Source organism: Lissotriton helveticus, unplaced genomic scaffold (assembly GCF_964261635.1).
Source record: "Lissotriton helveticus unplaced genomic scaffold, aLisHel1.1 SCAFFOLD_754, whole genome shotgun sequence".
Taxonomy (NCBI): Eukaryota; Metazoa; Chordata; class Amphibia; order Caudata; family Salamandridae; genus Lissotriton; species Lissotriton helveticus.
Window position 1 is genome coordinate 66,679 of NW_027611989.1, and position 19,980 is coordinate 86,658.

General features: G+C 49.4%; 1 protein-coding gene across 1 annotated transcript in view; it reads right to left on the reverse strand.

Moving 5' to 3' along the window:
* Nucleotides 1–19,980, reverse strand: part of LOC144807491 (neuroendocrine protein 7B2-like) — a 97,886-nt gene that overhangs the window by 62,793 nt on the left and 15,113 nt on the right. Inside the window, exon 2 of the mRNA XM_078673130.1 lies at nt 18,575–18,797. Within this exon, the coding sequence (XP_078529256.1) occupies nt 18,575–18,788 (214 nt within the window). The 5' untranslated portion in view covers nt 18,789–18,797. The remainder of the gene's footprint in view (nt 1–18,574; nt 18,798–19,980) is intronic.

Sequence of the window (19,980 nt, forward strand, 5' to 3'; positions counted from 1 at the left end):
TAGATGATATTGCTGTCTTTAGCTCTACCTGGGAGGATCACTTGATCCACCTGAAGAAGGTTCTGAAGGCCCTGCAAAAGGCAGGCCTGACTATCAAGGCTACTAAATGCCAGATAGGGCAGAGCAAGGTTGTGTACTTGGGCCACCTAGTAGGTGGGGGTCAAGTTCAACCATTGGAGAGCAAAATCCAGGCCATACAGGACTGGGCTCCTCCAACTACCCAGACACAAGTCAGAGCCTTCTTGGGCCTGACTGGGTATTACAGGAAGTTTGTAAAGAACTATGGGTCCATTGTGACACCATTAAATGATTTGACATCCAAGAAGATGCCCAAAAAGGTTCAGTGGACAGTTAGCTGTCAAAAGGCATTTGATGACCTGAAGAAGGCCATGTGCTCTGCACCTATCCTGAAGAGTCCTGACTACTCCAAACAGTTCATTGTTCAAACAGATGCTTCTGAGTTGGGGGTGGGAGCTGTGCTTTCACATCTCAATGTAGATGGTCAAGACCAGCCCATTGCTTTTATTAGCAGAAGGCTGACCCCTAGGGAGAAACGTTGGTCAGCTATTGAGAGGGAGGCCTTTGCTGTGGGTTGGGCCCTGAAGAAGTTGAGACCATACTTGTTTGGCACTCACTTCCTAATTCAGACAGACCATAAGCCCCTCTTATGGCTTAATCAGATGAAGGGTGAAAATCCCAAACTGCTCAGGTGGTGCATTTCCCTACAGGGGATGGACTTTACAGTGGAGCACAGACCAGGGACTGACCATGGCAATGCAGATGGTCTCTCCAGGTATTTCCACTTAGAACATGAAGACTTATCTGGTCAAGGTTAAGTTTAATGTCCCTGCGTTGGGGGGGGGCGGGGGGTTGTGTAGGAGAGTAGGGTCTGCTATCCTATGGTCACCCCAATTTTTGCTTTTTGCTTCACTGGTTTTCGACTTAATGTGGCTGTGGGCCTGCTAATCAGACCCACAGCCTGCTGTTCTCCCTCTAAATTCACAGACATGTACTATAGGTACATAACCACATTGGTACTGGACTCCTCGTTAGCCCCTGTACAGTGCACTATAGGTGCCCAGGGCATAGGGGCATCCAAGGCCTACCAGGGGCTGAAGCATAGCTTTTGCCACCCCTGGCGGGTTCTTAAATTGACACAACTGGGTGATCACTCAGCTGGGGCAAGGTGGTGTAATCACCCCTTGCTTAGATATAGTATACCTATGTCTAAACCTATATCTCGACACATATATACCTATCAGCCACTTCTATAGCAGGCCTTAACAATCCTGGAGGCAGAGTGCTTGGTTTTATGTGAGATAGTGCTCTGGCATGAGCTGAGCCTGTCTGCAGCTTGCGGGACCATTTCCCTATAGCTGTTCCAGTGATACTGCCATACCATATACTCTTAAGTGCATTATAATCCTTACGGTTATTGCAACTCCGGTTTGGCTTTATCAAAACATGTCGTGTTTGGTGTCATACAACGTGGAATGCTACCACCTCGACGATTCTGACGATGGGGGCAGCGTCCTACCCTTCTAGGAGGGGAAGACATGTTACTTACTGCAAATGCGGTTAATCCAAACCAGAGCCCCAGCATCATAAAATGGATGCTGCTGCCTCAGACACGAGTCTGCCCTCCTGCTGCTGACCGAAACTCGACAGAGGAGGCTGGATCAAAGGATCTCCTGTTACAGGGAGGTGTTACACCACCCCAGACAGGAGATAGTGGATTGTAGCAGGGAGGGTTGAAAGAAACTAGACACTGCCTGGGGCGCAGAAGGTGTCCCCAAGCAAATGCCAGCCAAACCGGTTCTGGGGCGTTCCAGCCCCAGTCCTGGCGGGAAGCTGGACAAAGGAAAAGGGGTGTAACCACCCCCTTCCTGGGTCCCACCGATAGGAGGGACCTAGCAGGTAATCCAGCCCCCAGATTTGGAATATAGGTGGGAGCAGTGCCAATGCACATCAGATTATCCTGACTGAAACTTATGAAACGAAACTCTGGACCCTTCGACATCCCACTCGAGATGGAAGACTGAAGAATCTCCCTTGTGGTCAAGGAGTGACCACCCTGTGCAAACAGGCACCATCCAGCACCTCGACATTTGCTTTGTTGCAGTTCCCGCCAGATCTCGAGCAACAGAGACTGACAAGAGCCAGCTTTTCTGACTTCCAATAGCCCGATCCACAGTCCATGATGAGCTGGGACCCGTGGAGGTGACCTGAAGCGTGGGAGCGGCCTTCTTGAATAAACCACGAAGCGCTGACCGTGCAGCACCCGAGGCTTCCTCGAAGCGGTGCATTGGAGTTTGAGAAGCTCCAGCCCCGAGCAGCTTTTGCACCAAAGCTCACCCCTCCACACTTGACGAGTGCTGCGTGGGGCCCTTTTGCATTTTCCTGTTCGACGCATTGGTCCGGTCGCTTGCCCGTTGGCTAGTGGCCCCAGAACCAACGAACCTTCAAACTTGAACAGCTAGTCTGGTTGCTCCAGACTGGCACTCGCTCCCCTGAAAAGGAGCACCCGCTCAGACCTTGCTGGTCCGAGTATTAAGCCATTTTCGAATCCTGCGTGGGTTGCCTTTGCCAAGGCTTGTTGACTCTGATCGTGAAGCCGACACCGCCGACAGCGAGAACCTTTGTGGGACAGTTTGTGATTCACTCCAGGACAACCTTGGTGCCCCAGAGACCACGTGGCAGCGGAGAGAAGCTACATGACATCGACCTGATTGCGCCCGACATTGCCTGGTTCCTTCCTGGTTCCATCCTGGTCACTGCCCAGTGACCCAGACTCTGTCCCCTCTGCTTTCAGGTACCCTTCAGCTTCGATCCACCCTTGGATCGCACCGGACACTTCTCTTATGGACGCCTGCAGCATCTTCATCTTCAGGCACCCTCGAACTGCGTGACGAAACCCGACACACTTTGGCACCTATGCACCCGCTTCCTGTGGGTGAGGTAACTTACTAGCGCCGGTGTTCTTACACTGGTACACACCTCTAGTGCCTAACTCTAAAGTTTGGTAGTCCTAGTCCAGTCGGAAGACTCCTTTATCTGTAAAACGATAACTTTTACGCACCATTGACTTTACATTGGTACAAGCCGTGCTTTCTGCACTGCACCCGAATCCCGCGGGCTACTCCCGTCCTAACTGTGGTTAGTCCAGTGTAGTCCCAGCGATTCCCAAGGCCCTAGGCCTTACCCCCGATCGATTAGTGATAGTTATACCACTTTTTTGATATATGGTTTGAGTGGCCACCGGCCTCATCCAAAAACGTGCAACTTGTATATGTTATATTGTGCTTTTGTTTAAACGCTTGTGCTTCATTGCTCATAAAGAGTAGTGGGGATTATTCTGAGAATAATTACATATATTTTTATAATATATAACTTGTGTGGTGTCCTTTCATTTGGTATTACAGGATTGCATATGGTAAAACAGCTGGCTTCACATGCCCTCTTGAGTTAAGCCTTTAAGGCTGCTTAGTCCATGCTACCCCTAGGATAGCTTGTCTATAAGGTTGACTTACAACCATCACCATAAGGGATTGTTTGGACTGATACAAGGTGCCCACAGAATGGTGGACATCATATACCAGGCCAACTTCTCACATTGGTGGCAACGGTGGGATTTGAGCTTGCTGTTGTTTTACCATTGCAATCGTTATATCAAATTGAAAGATCACATTAAGTACCTAGATACATATGTACAAAGCTTAGCATATTTAAGTTCTACTGAACTTAGTAGTTGTAGAGAAAAGGGCTTAGCACACCCTGACTACAACTCACTAGTAAGGTACAGTAGGAAAACACTTAGTGTAGGTAGGTGCATCACTTACACCACACTAGAGTCATGTCTGCCACAGGTGAAGCTACAGGCTCTCTACCTGTGGTGGGTGACCCTCCAAAGGCAACCTAAGACTATGACAGATTCAGCAACAGAGACTTGAGTGCCTTGTGCACTGCAAGGAAGCTGAAAAAGGGTCACAACCCTACCATTCCTATCATGATGGCCATCCTAGAGAAGGATGACCTAGAGAGAGCTAGAGTAGTTCCCTCAGGATCAGGAGAAGGAGTGAGCCCCCCAGATACTGAGAACACCTCCCCAGAAGTAGAAAATGAGGAGGCAGACCCAGAATCAAATGGTGAAGATTCAGATGGGGATCAAGGGGTTAGCCAGGTACCAGTGGTGAGGCTTAGCCAAGCCAACTTGGACCTACATGGAAATGGGGAGGGCCAGCACCTTCCCAGAGTACATAACCAAATTCTCCCAGGCAATAGGAGAGAGAGAAGCCCTTCCAGGGATTCTCACATTTCTAGTGCCTCAAGAGAATCACAGAGAGGAATGACTTCCCCTCAAAGAAAAGAGCATAGGGCCAGGATGAGAGCAGTAAATCTCCAAATAGAAAGAGAGGAATTAGCCCTGGCCCAAGCTAGACTAGCTCTTGCAAGAGAGCAGAAGTTAAGTGGGGAGACTCCACTGGTGGCAGCATTATCCCAAGAGATAAAGACAGGTCCTATGACAATAGAAACCTGAGTAAGATTGTGCCCCCCTACAGAGATGGGGATGACATCCACAAATGGATAACTGCTCTGGAGAGGGCCTGCATGGTACAGCAGGTTTCTTCAGATCAGTGGGCAGCAATCTTGTGGCTCTCCTTTTCTGAGAAAGGGAGAGATAAGCTCCTCACAGTTAGACCTGAGGATGCTAAAAACTACTCTGTCTTGAAGAGTGCTCTTATTGAAGGGTTTGGCCTAACCACTGAGCAATACAGGTTGTTGTTCAGAGACACCCAAAAAGCACAGACTCAAGACTGGACTGATTTTGTTGATTGTGCCACTAAGGCTCTGGAGGGTTGGTTGCAGGGAAGTAAAGTCTCAGACTATACAGGATTGTACAATCTTATAATGAGAGAGCAGATCCTTAATAACTGTCAAAACCAGCTATTGCATCAACACCTTGTAGACTCTGATCTGACCTCTCCCCAAGAATTGGGGAAGAAGGCAGACAAATGGGTCAGAACAAGGGTTAAGCAGAAACCCCAGAACCAAGGAGGTGATCAGAAGAAAGCAGACCAGAAGGGTGGTAATCAGAAAGATAAAGACCAGAAGTCTTCTACAGGCCCCCAAACTAATAGTAAGGAGGGCGGTTCCCAAAATGGAAACAAGAAAAAGAAGAATGATGGCCCAAAGAAACCTTGGTGCAACTTTTGCAAGTCCACTTCTCATTGGGGAAGTGAATGCACTAAGAGAAACCCAGTTGCTACTACTGCAGTCCCTAAGACACCTGCACCCCCTAGTACAGTTAGCAGTGGTAGTTCACAACCCAAGGCTATAGTAGGGTTAACCCTGGGAACTGAGATGGAGACTGGCGTAGTCAGGATCCCTACTCAGGCAGTTCTGATCTGTGAGGGGGACATAGCTATGTCCTCTACTGTGAGTCCTAGTAACCTGGGCAAGTACAGGCAGACGCCTTTAATTAATGAGAAACTGGCTCAGGCCTACAGGGACACTTGTGCCAGTGTCACTATGGTGACACCTAACTTTGTGGTACCTGAACAGATGATACTAGGTGAGAATTACCTAGTGACCAATGCTAGCAACACCACTACTACACATAGTATGGCTGTTGTTAATTTCTCCTGGGGAGGGGTAACTGGCCTCAAAAGAGTTGTTGTTAGTGCAGACCTCCCAGTTGACTGTTTGTTGGGCAATGATCTGGAGGAATCATTATGGTCAGAAGTGGAGTACAGGACTAAGCATGGGCGGATTTTGCGGATCCACGATTCGCGGATTTGCGGATTTACGGATCGTGGATCCGCAAAATCCGCGGATTTTGTGGATTTGCGGATCCGCGGATTTGGGCGGGGCTTCCATGCGAGTGCACATGCCTCTTGCGTGGGTAAAAGGTCCGATTGTTTTTTGGGCACATGAATGAGTCACTGGCACTGCATTTGAGCTTCAACTAGTTTCAGCGACCATGTGTGTGTTACTATGCAATCCCCCGAGGGGTGCAGGGGTCCCTTCAGCTTCCTGGCCACAGCTGATTTTCGACGGTAGATTTGGGAAGAAGGCACACCTGCCTCGACGACGCTCACGATTTTTTTTGGGCTGATGAATAAGTCACTGCATTTGAGCTTCAACTAGTTTCAGCGACCATGTGTGTGTTACTATGCAATCCCCCGAGGGGTGCAGGGGTCCCTTCAGCTTCCTGGCCACAGCTGATTTTCGACGGTAGATTTGGGAAGAAGGCACACCTGCCTCGACGACGCTCACGATTTTTTTTGGGCTGATGAATAAGTCACTGCATTTGAGCTTCAACTAGTTTCAGCGACCATGTGTGTGTTACTATGCAATCCCCCGAGGGGTGCAGGGGTCCCTTCAGCTTCCTGGCCACAGCTGATTTTCGACGGTAGATTTGGGAAGAAGGCACACCTGCCTCGACGACGCTCACGATTTTTTTTTGGGCTGATGAATGAGTCACTGCATTTGAGCTTCAACTAGTTTCAGCGACCATGTGTGTGTTACTATGCAATCGCGCCGAAGGGCGCAGGGGTCCCTTGAGTGAGCTGTCCATCATAGTGGGTCAATGGTGGGCAGACGGTGCACACCGCGAGTGTGTGGGCGGGGCTTCCATGCAAGTGCACAACATGCCTCTTGTGTGTATAAAAGGTCAGAGATCGATCAGAACAGCAGATGAAGAGACAGAAGCTCCTGGTCACAGGAGCAGCACGGGGATTGCACTCGTGAAAGTCAAGGATGCAAAGGCCTCTATCCAGCATCACAGCTGATTTTCGACGGTAGATTTGGGAAGAAGGCACACCTGCCTCGACGACGCTCACGGTTTTTTTTGGGCAGATGAATGAGTCACTGCATTTGAGCTTCAACTAGTTTCAGCGACCATGTGTGTGTTATAAATATTTTACGATGGCGCCGGCAAGCTGCCAGCGCCATCCTAAAATAGTTACTAAATTAGCTTCAACAGGAAGCTCTAATAGATAAAATAAAGCAGGTGCTCGAGCACCTGCTTTATTTTATCTATTAGAGCTTCCTGTTGAAGCTAACTTAGTAACTATTTTAGGATGGCGCTGGCAGCTTGCCGGCGCCATCGTAAAATAGTTACAACAGGCCAGCAAGGCTTGAACTTTTGTCCCCGGAATCCGCCGCTCACGGATTTGCGAATTCGCGGTAAATTCGCGGGAGTTTGCGGATCGCGAATTTACCAAAAATTCGCAAAATCCACGAGCGGAACGGATTTTGCGCTCATGCTTATACAGGACTCATGCAGAAATGCTAGGGATTTCAGCCCATGTCCTTGCTGTAACCAGGTCCCAGGCCAAGAAGTGCCTACCTGAACCTGTGGTGGATCTTGAAACAATAGACCAACCACAACCCAAGAGAAGGAGCAAGAGGTTGAAGGCAGAGCCTTCCCACTTGCCCCAGGTTGAGGATCAGACCTCACAGGAGGGTGATTCTGTGATCCAAGAGGAGACTGTCTCTGAAGAGCTTGAACCTGATCAGGTTGAGTTTCTGGGGACAGGGGGACCCTCAAGGGCAGACCTGGGGCAGGCTCAGTTGACTTGCCCTTCACTTGAACCCCTCAGACAGCAAGCTGCTGCTGAGGCTGCAGGGAATGCTCAAGGTACCCATAAAGTATATTGGGAAGATGGGCTCCTTTATTCAGAGGCTAAGGACCCCAAGCCTGGTACAACCAGGAGGTTGGTCATACCTTTGCAATTTAGGGGCTTCCTTCTAACCTTGGCCCATGATATTCCTCTTGCAGGACACATAGGCCAGAACAAGACTTGGGACAGGCTTGTCCCTCACTTTCACTGGCCTCATATGTCAGAGGATACAAAGGAGTTTTGTCGCTCCTGTGTCACCTGCCAAGCCAGTGGCAAATCAGGTGGCACAACAAAGGCCCCCCTTATACCTCTACCTGTGGTGGGGGTGCCCTTTGAGAGAGTTGGGATTGACATTGTTGGACCAATGGATCCCCAAACAGCATCTGGGCACAGATTTATCCTGGTGGTAGTGGATCATGCCACCAGGTACCCAGAGGCAATTCCCCGGAGGACCACAACAGCTCCTGTTGTGGCAAGGGCCCTACTTGGAGTTTTCTCCAGAGTGGGCTTTCCAAAGGAGGTACTTTCAGACAGAGGTACAAACTTTATGTCTGGATACTTAAAGGCAATGTGGAAGGAGTGTGGAGTGAACTATAAGTTCACCACACCCTATCACCCACAGTGCAATGGGCTTGTTGAAAGGTTCAACAAGACCCTCAAGGGAATGATAAAAGGATTACCTGAAAAGCTCAGGCGTAGATGGGACATCCTTTTACCCTGCTTACTCTTTACTTACAGAGAGGTCCCACAGAAGGGGGTTGGCTACAGCCCTTTTGAACTTTTGTTTGGCCACCCTGTGAGGGGTCCATTGTGTCTTGTGAGGGAAGGATGGGAGTTACCTCTCAAAAAGCCCAAACTTGATATTGTGGACTATGTACTTGGTCTCCGCTCCAGGATGGCTGAGTACATGGAGAAAGCATCCAAAAACCTGGAGGCCAGCCAAGAATTACAGAAAGCTTGGCATGACCCAAAGGCTGTTCTGACTGAGTACCAGCCAGGACAGAAGGTGTGGGTGTTGGACCCAGTGGCCCCAGCAGCTCTCCAGGACAAATGGTCTGGACCCTACACCATACTGGAAAAGAAGGGGGAAGTCACCTACTTGGTGGACTTTGAAACCCCTAGGAGCCCCCACAGGGTGCTCCATGTGAACAGATTGAAAGCATTTGTTGACAGGGAAAGCATGGGCTTGCTCATGGCTACAGATGGGGATCAGGAGGAAGAGAGTGAGCCTCTCCCAGACCTGCTTTCCCAAAACCCTGATGATGGCTCAGTTGATGGAGTAGCCTTGGCAGGCAGCCTCACTTACCAGCAACAGATGGACTGCAGACAAGTTTTGCAAGCCCATAGACACATGTTCTCACTCACACCCAGTCAGACTACCTGGTGCACCCATTAGTATTAGTATTAGTATTAAACCATTTTATAACGCGCTCCATTACTGGGGAGTATCCTGGCGCGAAAGAGGGAAAGAGACAGGCAGCAAAACACAGAGAAAGAAAAACACATCATATTGTACTCTTGAAAAGGTGAGTTTTCAGGTGTTTTTTAAATGCAGCCACTGTTGGCATGGAACGCAGATGGAAAGGGAGAGCGTTCCAGGCCCGGGCCACAATCACAGAAATCGACTGGCCACCAAGTCTGGCACGTTTAAAACGTGGAAGGGACAATTTAAACAGAGTAGAAGATCTCAGGGTACGTGCAGGGACATAGCTGGTAAATCTCTTTCTCAGATACAGGGGGCCTTGATCATGAGTTGCCCGAAACGCCAGCACCAGAGATTTAAACACAATACGCTGTCTAACAGGAAGCCAATGGAGCGTGCGCATCTCCGCGCGAACGCTCTTCCATCTAGGTATGTTAAATAATAGGCGGACAGCCGCATTCTGAATAATTTGCAGGCGCTGCACCAGATAGGCAGGAATGCCACTAAACAGTGCATTGGCATAATCCAACCTAGCCAATATGAGCGCCCGAGCAACCGACTCCCTCGCATCCCTGGGGAGCAGGGGGAAGAATTTGCGAAGCATTCTCAAAGTGGCAAAGCAGGTGGCTGTAAGCTTTTTAATATGATGCTCAAATCTAAGGTCCTCAGCGAACCAGATGCCAAGATTTTTGGCAGGTCTCCCCATCTCCTTCGGGCCAGGAATGTTAGAAGGCCACAATGAGCTCCTGAACGAGGGGGGAAAAGAGCCATAAAAGAGCACCTCCGATTTGTCCTCGTTACACTTCAGCTGGGCCTGCGTTAACCAGCGAAATACAGAGGACAAACACAGGTGGACCGTAGATGTATCCAGATCGGCATCAGGCCAGGTGAACAGCAGTTGGGTATCGTCGGCATACCCTATGATCTTAGCCCCAAACTGTTCCGCTAGATAAACCAGGGGAGTGATGTAAACATTGAACAGTAAGGGGCTAAGAGTTGACCCCTGCGGTACACCTGTGAGCAGAGGTTTGGGCTCAGAGGCATGGGGAGGCAGCCAGACCTGCTGGGTCCTATCAGATAAAAAAGAGGACAGCCAGTCTAAGACAACCCCCCCAATGCCTATAGCCGACAGCCGGCCGAGGAGGAGCTCATGAGGGACGGTATCGAACGCGGCAGAGAGGTCCAATAAAATTAGGACCGCTCTGCCGCCTCCGTCTAAACAGTCCCGGATGGCCTCGGTCATCTCCACCAGGGCCGTCTCGGTGCTGTAAGCAGCCCTGAAGCCCGATTGGGCAGGATGGAGGGCGTTAGAGGTTTCAACAAAGCTCTCCAATTGTTGAAGTACTACCTTCTCACAAATTTTAGTAAGTGCCGGTAGAAGGGAAATCGGGCGATAATTTCCGGGAGTCGCCGCGTCCAGTCCAGGTTTCTTCAAGAGTGGCAGAAGTTTGGCCCGTTTCCAGACAGGAGGAACCTCGCCCGCAACCAGGGAGAGGTTCACTATCTGCGTGGTCTCAGCACAGACTATATCTGCCACTTCCGAAAGCACCCGGGCCGGACACGGGTCAGTTGGAGAGCCAGATTTTAGGGACTGAAGGAGGGGGAGAACAGCATCCTCCGCAATCTGTACAAAGTTAGTAAATTGCTGTCCAGAGCATGGGCAGAAAGAGGGGTGCGGGCCATCTGCAGAGCTGTCACTGGGAAGAGCAGCTAAAAGGTCCTGCTGGATCCCTGCTATTTTAGTAGAAAAAAAAGTTGACAGCTCTTCGCACCATTGCGCCGTGGGCAGAAGGGAAATGGCCTCTGCGACAGGTGCAACAAAGCTTTTAACGATGGCAAAGATCTCCCTGCCATTGTTAACCGCCTTGGCAATTCGCCCCGCATAGTAGTTCCCCTTAGCTACCTTAATGGCTGCGTAATAATCTTTTTGGGCAAGCCGTAGGGCGGATTTAGCCTCCGAGCTATATGCACGTCTCCACGCTCGTTCAAATTTTTTGCACCCGAGCTTCATTTCCCTCAGTTCAGGGGAGAACCAAGGTTGAGAAGGAGCGCGTCTAGCTCTGGCCAGCGTGGTTTGTTTCGTGGAGACAGCAGCCGCCTGCCGTATCCACTCATTAAACTCACCAACCGCATCGTCCAAGATTACCCTAGAATTTGGACGGGTTTTAGACAGAGCCTGTCTGAACATAGGTAGGTTAATTTTTGGGGAATAACATATAAGAGGTGGAGGACTAGACTCCTCCATCTCCCACATAAACCTAACCAGATCATGGTCAGACCAGGTTGTTTTTTCAGTGACCACAGACTGAATAGGGAAATTGGAGCACACCAGATCAAGCAGATGACCACCCGAATGCGTCGGAGCGGTCACCCATTGTTTAAGCTGAGCGAGCTCGAAAATTTCACCAAGCCTGCGGGCATCAGGCGAGTCGGGAACATCCATATGAATATTTAGGTCGCCGACCAAAAGAAACTTAGGAAAGCCTAAGGCCCGTGGCACTATATATTCTTCTAGGGAGTCCAGGAAGTGAGTGGCCTGACCCGGGGGCCTGTAGATCAAGGATCCGCCCAAGGTAAAATGGGGGGAAGTTACGATAGAGAAGTGAAGGACCTCACCCCCTGCACCCACAACCGGAGGCTCAGAGGCAAAGCTCCACCCCTCTTTAAAAACAACTGCAAGTCCTCCTCCTCTACCTGAGGGTCGATCTACTCTAGCGATCTTAAACCCCCTGGGGACAGCCAATTCCACGCTGGGAGCGGAGGTGCTGGTCATCCATGTCTCCGTGAGGAATAACAACTCCAACTGACTGCCCACCAGAAGTTCAAAGATCTCAGCGGCATGCTTCACCGCAGACCTAGCGTTTATCAGACCTGCCCTAATGTTGATAACCGTGGCATTACAGTTTAAACGTGGGGGGGGGGGATAGTTGGGGAGAGAAACCACAGGTAGGGCAAATGACCAGGGCACAGTCAGAACCCGCAGGTATACACGGCGAACCCTTAGCGGGGGGGGCAAGTCTCCAAAGATCACGGCGCGAGTATCTGCGTGTCTCTGAAAAAGCCTTCCCCGGAGGTCGCCGAGCAGACTGGCTGGCCCTGGGCCAGTCCGAGGCACGGACGGGCACAGACGGGCCCTCCTTTGGCGCTCCTTCAGTGCGCAGACGGCGCGCCCGCTGCGCGCGACCGCTGCGCGTCCTAGGAGGCATCTTTATTTGACACACAAGCCCCTCCCCGAGCTGGAGCGCTAACTCCGGTCCAGTAGGGGTCCGGGACTACCAAAATGGCGCCCGACCTGTCCCTCCACACAATCGGCACAGACAAGCCGCGGTGGACCGGGGAGCAGGGGGATCAAGCAACAGCAGTTAGGTAAGTTATAAAAAACAAGCAGTTAATATCAACACTCCACAATTAGTTATTCAATTGGGTCAGTGAAACGAAGATCGTTTTAAAAAGATTAAAAAACGAGGTTTAAAAGCGCCTGCTGCGTTCGTCCAGTGCAGAGAAGGAGGGCAGAAGAGATTTAACTCGCAGTCTGCACGCCTTGTTTTTTCCCAAGCGCTGTCACAAGGCGCTGCCACCACCTCGCTCAAACGCCCTGTGGTGGACACTGGTGATAGTCTACCTGTGAAGAATAAAATTTACAGGCAACCTGACCATGTCAGAGATTGTATCAAGGCTGAGGTGCAGAAAATGTTAGAACTTGGAGTGATTGAGCCATCAGAGAGCCCCTGGGCCAGCCCAGTAGTCCTTGTGCCAAAACCTCATACCCAAGATGGAAAGAGAGAAATTAGATTTTGTGTGGACTATAGAGGTCTCAATGCTGTCACTAGGACAGATGCTCATCCCATTCCAGATGCTCAGCTCATTGACAAATTGGCTTCTGCCAAGTTTCTGAGCACATTTGATCTGACAGCTGGCTATTGGCAAATCAGGTTAGCCGAGGAGTCAAAGGCCAAGACAGCATTCTCTACCCCCAGTGGGCATTATTAGTTTGTGGTGATGCCCTTTGGTTTGAAGAATGCACCTGCCACCTTCCAAAGGTTGGTGAATCAAGTCCTTTCTGGGTTGGATGACTTTTGTGCAGCATATCTAGATGATATTGCTGTCTTTAGCTCTACCTGGGAGGATCACCTGATCCACCTGAAGAAGGTTCTGGAGGCCCTGCAAAAGGCAGGCCTGACTATCAAGGCTACTAAATGCCAGATAGGGCAGAGCAAGGTTGTGTACTTGGGCCACCTAGTAGGTGGGGGTCAAGTTCAACCATTGGAGAGCAAAATCCAGGCCATAAAGGACTGGGCTCCTCCAACTACCCAGACACAAGTCAGAGCCTTCTTGGGCCTGACTGGGTATTACAGGAAGTTTGTAAAGAACTATGGGTCCATTGTGACACCATTAAATGATTTGACATCCAAGAAGATGCCCAGAAAGGTTCAGTGGACAGTTAGCTGTCAAAAGGCATTTGATGACCTGAAGAAGGCCATGTGCTCTGCACCTATCCTGAAGAGTCCTGACTACTCCAAACAGTTCATTGTTCAAACAGATGCTTCTGAGTTGGGGGTGGGAGCTGTGCTTTCACATCTCAATGTAGATGGTCAAGACCAGCCCATTGCTTTTATTAGCAGAAGGCTGACCCCTAGGGAGAAACGTTGGTCAGTTATTGAGAGGGAGGCCTTTGCTGTGGTTTGGGCCCTGAAGAAGTTGAGACCATACTTGTTTGGCACTCACTTCCTAATCCAGACAGACCATAAGCCCCTCTTATGGCTTAATCAGATGAAGGGTGAAAATCCCAAACTGCTCAGGTGGTGCATTTCCCTACAGGGGATGGACTTTACAGTGGAGCACAGACCAGGGACTGACCATGGCAATGCAGATGGTCTCTCCAGGTATTTCCACTTAGAACATGAAGACTTATCTGGTCAAGGTTAAGTTTAATGTCCCTGCGTTTGGAGGGGGGGTGGGGGGTTGTGTAGGAGAGTAGGGTCTGCTATCCTATGGTCACCCCAATTTTTGCTTTTTGCTTCACTGGTTTTCGACTTAATGTGGCTGTGGGCCTGCTAATCAGACCCACAGCCTGCTGTTCTCTCTCTAAATTCACAGACATGTACTATAGGTACATAACCACATTGGTACTGGACTCCTCGTCAGCCCCTGTACAGTGCACTATAGGTGCCCAGGGCATAGGGGCATCCAAGGCCTACCAAGGGCTGAAGCATAGCTTTTGCCACCCCTGGCTGGTTCTTAAATTGACACAACTGGCTGATCACTCAGCTGGGGCAAGGTGGTGTAATCACACCTTGCTTAGATATAGTATACCTATGTCTAAACCTATATCTCGACACATATATACCTATCAGCCACTCCTATAGCAGGCCTTAACAATCCTGGAGGCAGAGTGCTTGGTTTTATGTGAGATAGTGCTCTGGCATGAGCTGAGCCTCTCTGCAGCTTGCGGGACCATTTCCCTATAGCTGTTCCAGTGATACTGCCATACCATATACTCTTAAGTGCATTATAATCCTTACGGTTATTGCAACTCCGGTTTGGCTTTATCAAAACATGTCGTGTTTGGTGTCATACAACGTGGAATGCTACCCCCTCGACGATTCTGACGATGGGGGCAGCGACCCACCCCTCTAGGAGGGGAAGACATGTTACTTACTGCAAATGCGGTTAATCCAAACCAGAGCCCCAGCATCATAAAATGGATGCTGCTGCCTCAGACACTGCTGCTGACCGAAACTCGACAGAGGAGGCTGGATCAAAGGATCTCCTGTCACAGGGAGGTGTTACACCACCCCAGACAGGAGATAGTGGATTGTAGCAGGGAGGGTTGAAAGAAACTAGACACTGCCTGGGGCGCACAAGGTGTCCCCAAGCAAATGCCAGCCAAACCGGTTCTGGGGCTTTCCAGCCCCAGTCCTGGCAGGAAGCTGGACAAAGGAAAAGGGGTGTAACCACCCCCTTCCTGGGTCCCACCCATAGGAGGGACCTAGCTGGTAATCCAGCCCCCAGATTTGGAATATAGGTGGGAGCAGTGCCAATGCACATCAGATTATCCTGACTGAAACTTATGAAACAAAACTCTGGACCCTTCGACATCACACGCGATGTGGAAGACTGAAGAATCTCCCTTGTGGTCAAGGAGTGACCACCCTGTGCAAACAGGCACCATCCAGCACCTCAACATTTGCTTTGTTGCAGTTCCCGCCGGAACTCGAGCAACAGAGAATGACAAGAGCCAGCTTTCCTAACTTCCAACAGCCCGATCCACAGTCCATGCAGAGCTGGGACCTGTAGAGGCGACCTGAAGTGTGGGAGCGGCCATCTTGAATAAACCACGAAGTGCTGACCGTGCAGCACCCGAGGCTTCCTCGAAGCTGTGCATTGGAGTTTGAGAAGCTCCAGCCCCAAGCAGCTTTTGCACCAAAGCTCGCCCCTCCACACTCGACGAGTGCTGCGTGGGGCCCTTTTGCATTTTCCTGCTCGACGCATTGGTCCGGTCGCTTGCCCGTTGGCTAGTGGCCCCAGAACCGACGAATCTTCAAACTTGAACAGCTAGTCTGGTTGCTCCAGACTGGCACTCGCTCCCCTGAAAAGGAGCACCCGCTCAGACCTTGCTGGTCCGAGTATTAAGCCATCTTTGAATCCTGCGTGGGTTGCCTTTGCCAAGGCTTGTTGACTCCGATCGTGAAGCCGACACCGCCAACAGTGAGAGCCTTTGTGGGAGAGCTCCTGATTCACTACAGGACATCCTCGGTGCCCCAGAGACCACGTGGCAGCGGAGAGAAGCTACAGGACATCGACCTGATTGCGCCGGACATTGCCTGGTTCCTTCCTGGTTCCTTCCTGGTTCCTTCCTGGTCACTGCCCAGTGACCCAGACTCTGTCCCCTCTGCTTTCAGGTACCCTTCAGCTTCGATCCACCCTTGGATCGCACCGGACACTTCTCTTATGGACGCCTGCAGCATCTTCATCTTCAGGCACCATCGAACTGCGTGACGAAACCCGACACACTTTGGCACCTATGCACCCGCTTCCTGTGGGTGAGGTAACTTACTAGCACCGGTGTTCTTACACTGGTACACACCTCTAGTGCCTAACTCTAAAGTTTGGTAGTCCTAGTCCAGTCGGAAGACTCCTCTATCTGTAAAACGATAACTTTTACGCACCATTGACTTTACATTGGTACAAGCCGCGCTTTCTGCACTGCACCCGAATCCCGCGGGCTACTCCCGTCCTAACTGTGGTTAGTCCAGTGTAGTCCCAGCGATTCCCAAGGCCCTAGGCCTTACCCCCGATCAATTAGTGATAGTTATACCACTTTTTTGATATATGGTTTGAGTGGCCACCGGCCTCATCCAAAAACGTGCAACTTGTATATGTTATATTGTGCTTTTGTTTAAACGCTTGTGCTTCATTGCTCATAAAGAGTAGTGGGGATTATTCTGAGAATAAATACATATATTTTTATAATATATAACTTGTGTGGTGTCCTTTCATTTGGTATTACAGGATTGCATATAGTAAAACAGCTGGCTTCACATGCCCTCTTGAGTTAAGCCTTTAAGGCTGCTTAGTCCATGCTACCCCTAGGATAGCTTGTCTATAAGGTTGACATACAACCATCACCATAAGGGATTGTTTGGACTGATACAAGGTGCCCACAGAATTGTGGACATCATATACCAGGCCAACTTCTCACAATGATGAACAGCCATCATCTGACCAATGATGGTCAGTTTCAATTGAGTCTCCCTTCACACCCTTCCCCATGCACTCACAGATAAGCTAAAGCCAGAACCTTAGGTTACAGTATACATAAGGCTCTGAGAAAGCCCATTTCCAGTTCTAGGCTTTGACTTGACCAATTAGGGCTTTCTGGGACATGTAGCTTTTTTTAGTTTCAAATAAACGAATTTGAGTAGTGTGCTAGACTTTAATAGTCTGCAAATGTGAAGACCATGGCCATAGTACTGATTGAGTGGACATTCTACATGTACTCGGTAGCACGCCTTCCTTTTATGTGTGGTCCGGCAAACACATGAACAGTGTGCCCAATCACAAAGAAAATGCACAAGCATCAGCACAGGTGCAAAGTCTGACAGTTCACATATGCATTGAAGAGAGTGCATCAGTGAAAGGCAGGCCCGTGGTTTCATCCGGCTGATCCGGCTTCTGTTTGAGGAGGGGCAGGGATGTCCTGCATGTGACTGTACCTGCCTGCAGGGGGATGTCTGGAGGGTCCATCAGTCTCCCATTTGCCTCTGCCAGGGGTAGCTCTATGGAATGCACTGACTATGCACCACCTCCTTGTGGTGTACAATCAGTGGGCCTCCTAGCATCTTCTTTGCCATTGCTCCTGAGTCTGTAATATGACGCCCCCTTCTATAATACCAACATTAGCAGGGGGCACTAAAAACAGGTTCAAAAACCTGTTCGCCCCTGGGGCACTTTGAGTAACACAGCACTGGGATATGAAGTTCAGTGTCAGGTTGACACACAGGGTCAATCTACTGTAACTGCATATTTAGTGGGGTACTATTGGGAATGGATGAGGTCTATAGTTTGTACTTGTGAATCAACAAGGACCCCCTGATAATGAATCAAATTCCTGGGTCAGGGTAAAACAAATTATGACAAGTATCAGGCCCAGGCAATATGTGGTAATAGGCAATGAGGGCAAAATAAAGAAAACAAACATACACTTTGAATTACAAAAGTAATAAATTTAATAAATTCAATAAATAATGAATAAAATGATTCTAAATATTTTTCTTAAAAACAGATATTTCTGTACACATAATCAAAACTGTATGGTATACATTTGTCATATTATACAGGTTGATATGAGAAATTGACGGTTTTCTTCAACCCGTTTCGACACAGGGGTGTCTTCTTCAGGAAAATACCATCATAAATGATAAATCTCAAAACATTTTCGAGCTGCTTATCTAAAATATTAACTTGTATCTGTGGATTTAATAAGAAGGTGGCCGACAAATGTATAGACGACACCATGAAGCTTTTTGCTGCCAAGCTAATAGCTGTAGTTCGAGGCTTATATTCATATGATGTTGTAATAAAAGAGACAGGACCATGTTGACTGTATGGTGTACACCACGAGACTGCAGTCTCAGGATAAAGCAATGTCGATACGATTGTGTGGTTCGGATGGCTTTAAGTCAAGGGCATTCTAACGGGGGTGATGCAAATGGCGGCTCGCGCTTTCAAAACTGCAGGGAACCTGATAAGAAGCACTAAAGGTATTGCGTGAGCATATAGAGGGAGGGCGTCACAGTCAGTCGAGTTCAAAAACGCTCACTCGAGATTCTATTTTAATGGCGGGGGAGCGCAACTTGTGGGGCAAGCGATCCGCTCCTTTACAAGGGGCCAGATAAGCCTCCTAGTATCTGTTCCGTGCTCCGTCTTATTCCAGCAGCAACAGTCTATAGTTTGACCTCATCCAAGTTTGATGAAAATAAGTTAAAAAGGCAAAAACACACAAACACCTATTGGCAGCCCCTACCTTCAATGCTCTGGGGTCCCACCAGGTTCATGGCTTGGTGTGCCGGGTACTCCACGCGTGGCCTGGCGATTCCCAGCTGTTCCATAACGCCATGGAGCAGATGTTGAATATCAGCTTCCGACACGTGGTCTGGAGTCCGGGGACTGTGAGATGAACACAGCGCTGATCCAAGGACCATCAAAATGGCCGCACTCTGCAGAATCGGAGGTCCCATGGTTTCCACCTGGAAGGTGGCAAACAAGCATGAATCAGAATAGAAACAACAAATAAAATGACAGTATCATAAGTACCCACAACATGGCTCCTCCCAGCAGCTTGTAAACTGTCTCTTGGAGCCCAGATATAGATAACATACATAATTGTATGTTGTGTGTGGGAGCATGTGTGGCACTACAGCCTGTGATGAGGCGGGATGCAAATGTATAATTCTCACTCACCCTAAGGGCCTATGCTCACAGATTCATAGGCCTCTTACTACTGCAAGCATGAATACTACTGAAAACACTCATTAACAGCTCTAGATTTTGAGGACCCTCCTTCAAGTATCTGTGCACTGTCTACTTTTCTTTAAGTTTAATAAAGTGCGTATCATTGAATTGAGTAACAGGAACCCAGGGGAGTAGCTTAGTCAGTGATATTTGAGGGGGGTGACTCTCACATTTTCCATCTAAAAAAGAGTTGGGCTGCAGGGTGGAGGGGGTGAGATGACCAGGGTTTGCGTCTCAAGGCGCTGCAGTTGCTAGCTGCTGTGTGGTGAGCTATTCATTTGAACAGCCAGGTCTTGACTCCTTTCCTAAATGGTTGGAACAATGAGGCGGTCCTGAGGTGCAGGGGAAGGTTGTTCCAAGCTTTTATTCACCAGGTGTGGGAAAAAGCGTCCTCCGCTGTTGTTTCAGTGGATCCGTGGGGTGTCTGCGAGGAAGAGGGAGGCAGATCCTAGGTGTCTGGTCGATTGATGAAAGATCATGCGTTTGTTGATTTGTGCTTTGTATGCATGGGTTAACATCTTGAACTGGCATCTCTTCTGGATGGGGAGGCAGTGTAGCTTGTTGAGGTGGGGTGTGACGTGGGTCAGGGTTTAGGACTAGTCTTGCTGCTGAGTTTTGTATTGTCAGCAGTCTCTTTTGGAGGCGTGTGGTGATTCCTACGTAGAGTGTGCACCCATAGTCCAGCCTGCTGGTGACAAAGACCTGTATTACAGTCTTTCTGGTGTTGGCAGGGATATACCTGAAGATCTTGCAGGACCGTGCATTACATGTGGAAGCAGGCGGATGAGACTGCGCTTACTTGTTTCTTCATAGATAGCTTGCTGTCTAAGATGATTCTGAGGTTGCAGGAGTGTTCAGTCAGGGCTGGGGATGGGCAGAGTTCCCAAAGATGAGGACTTCCATCTTGCCCATGTTGAG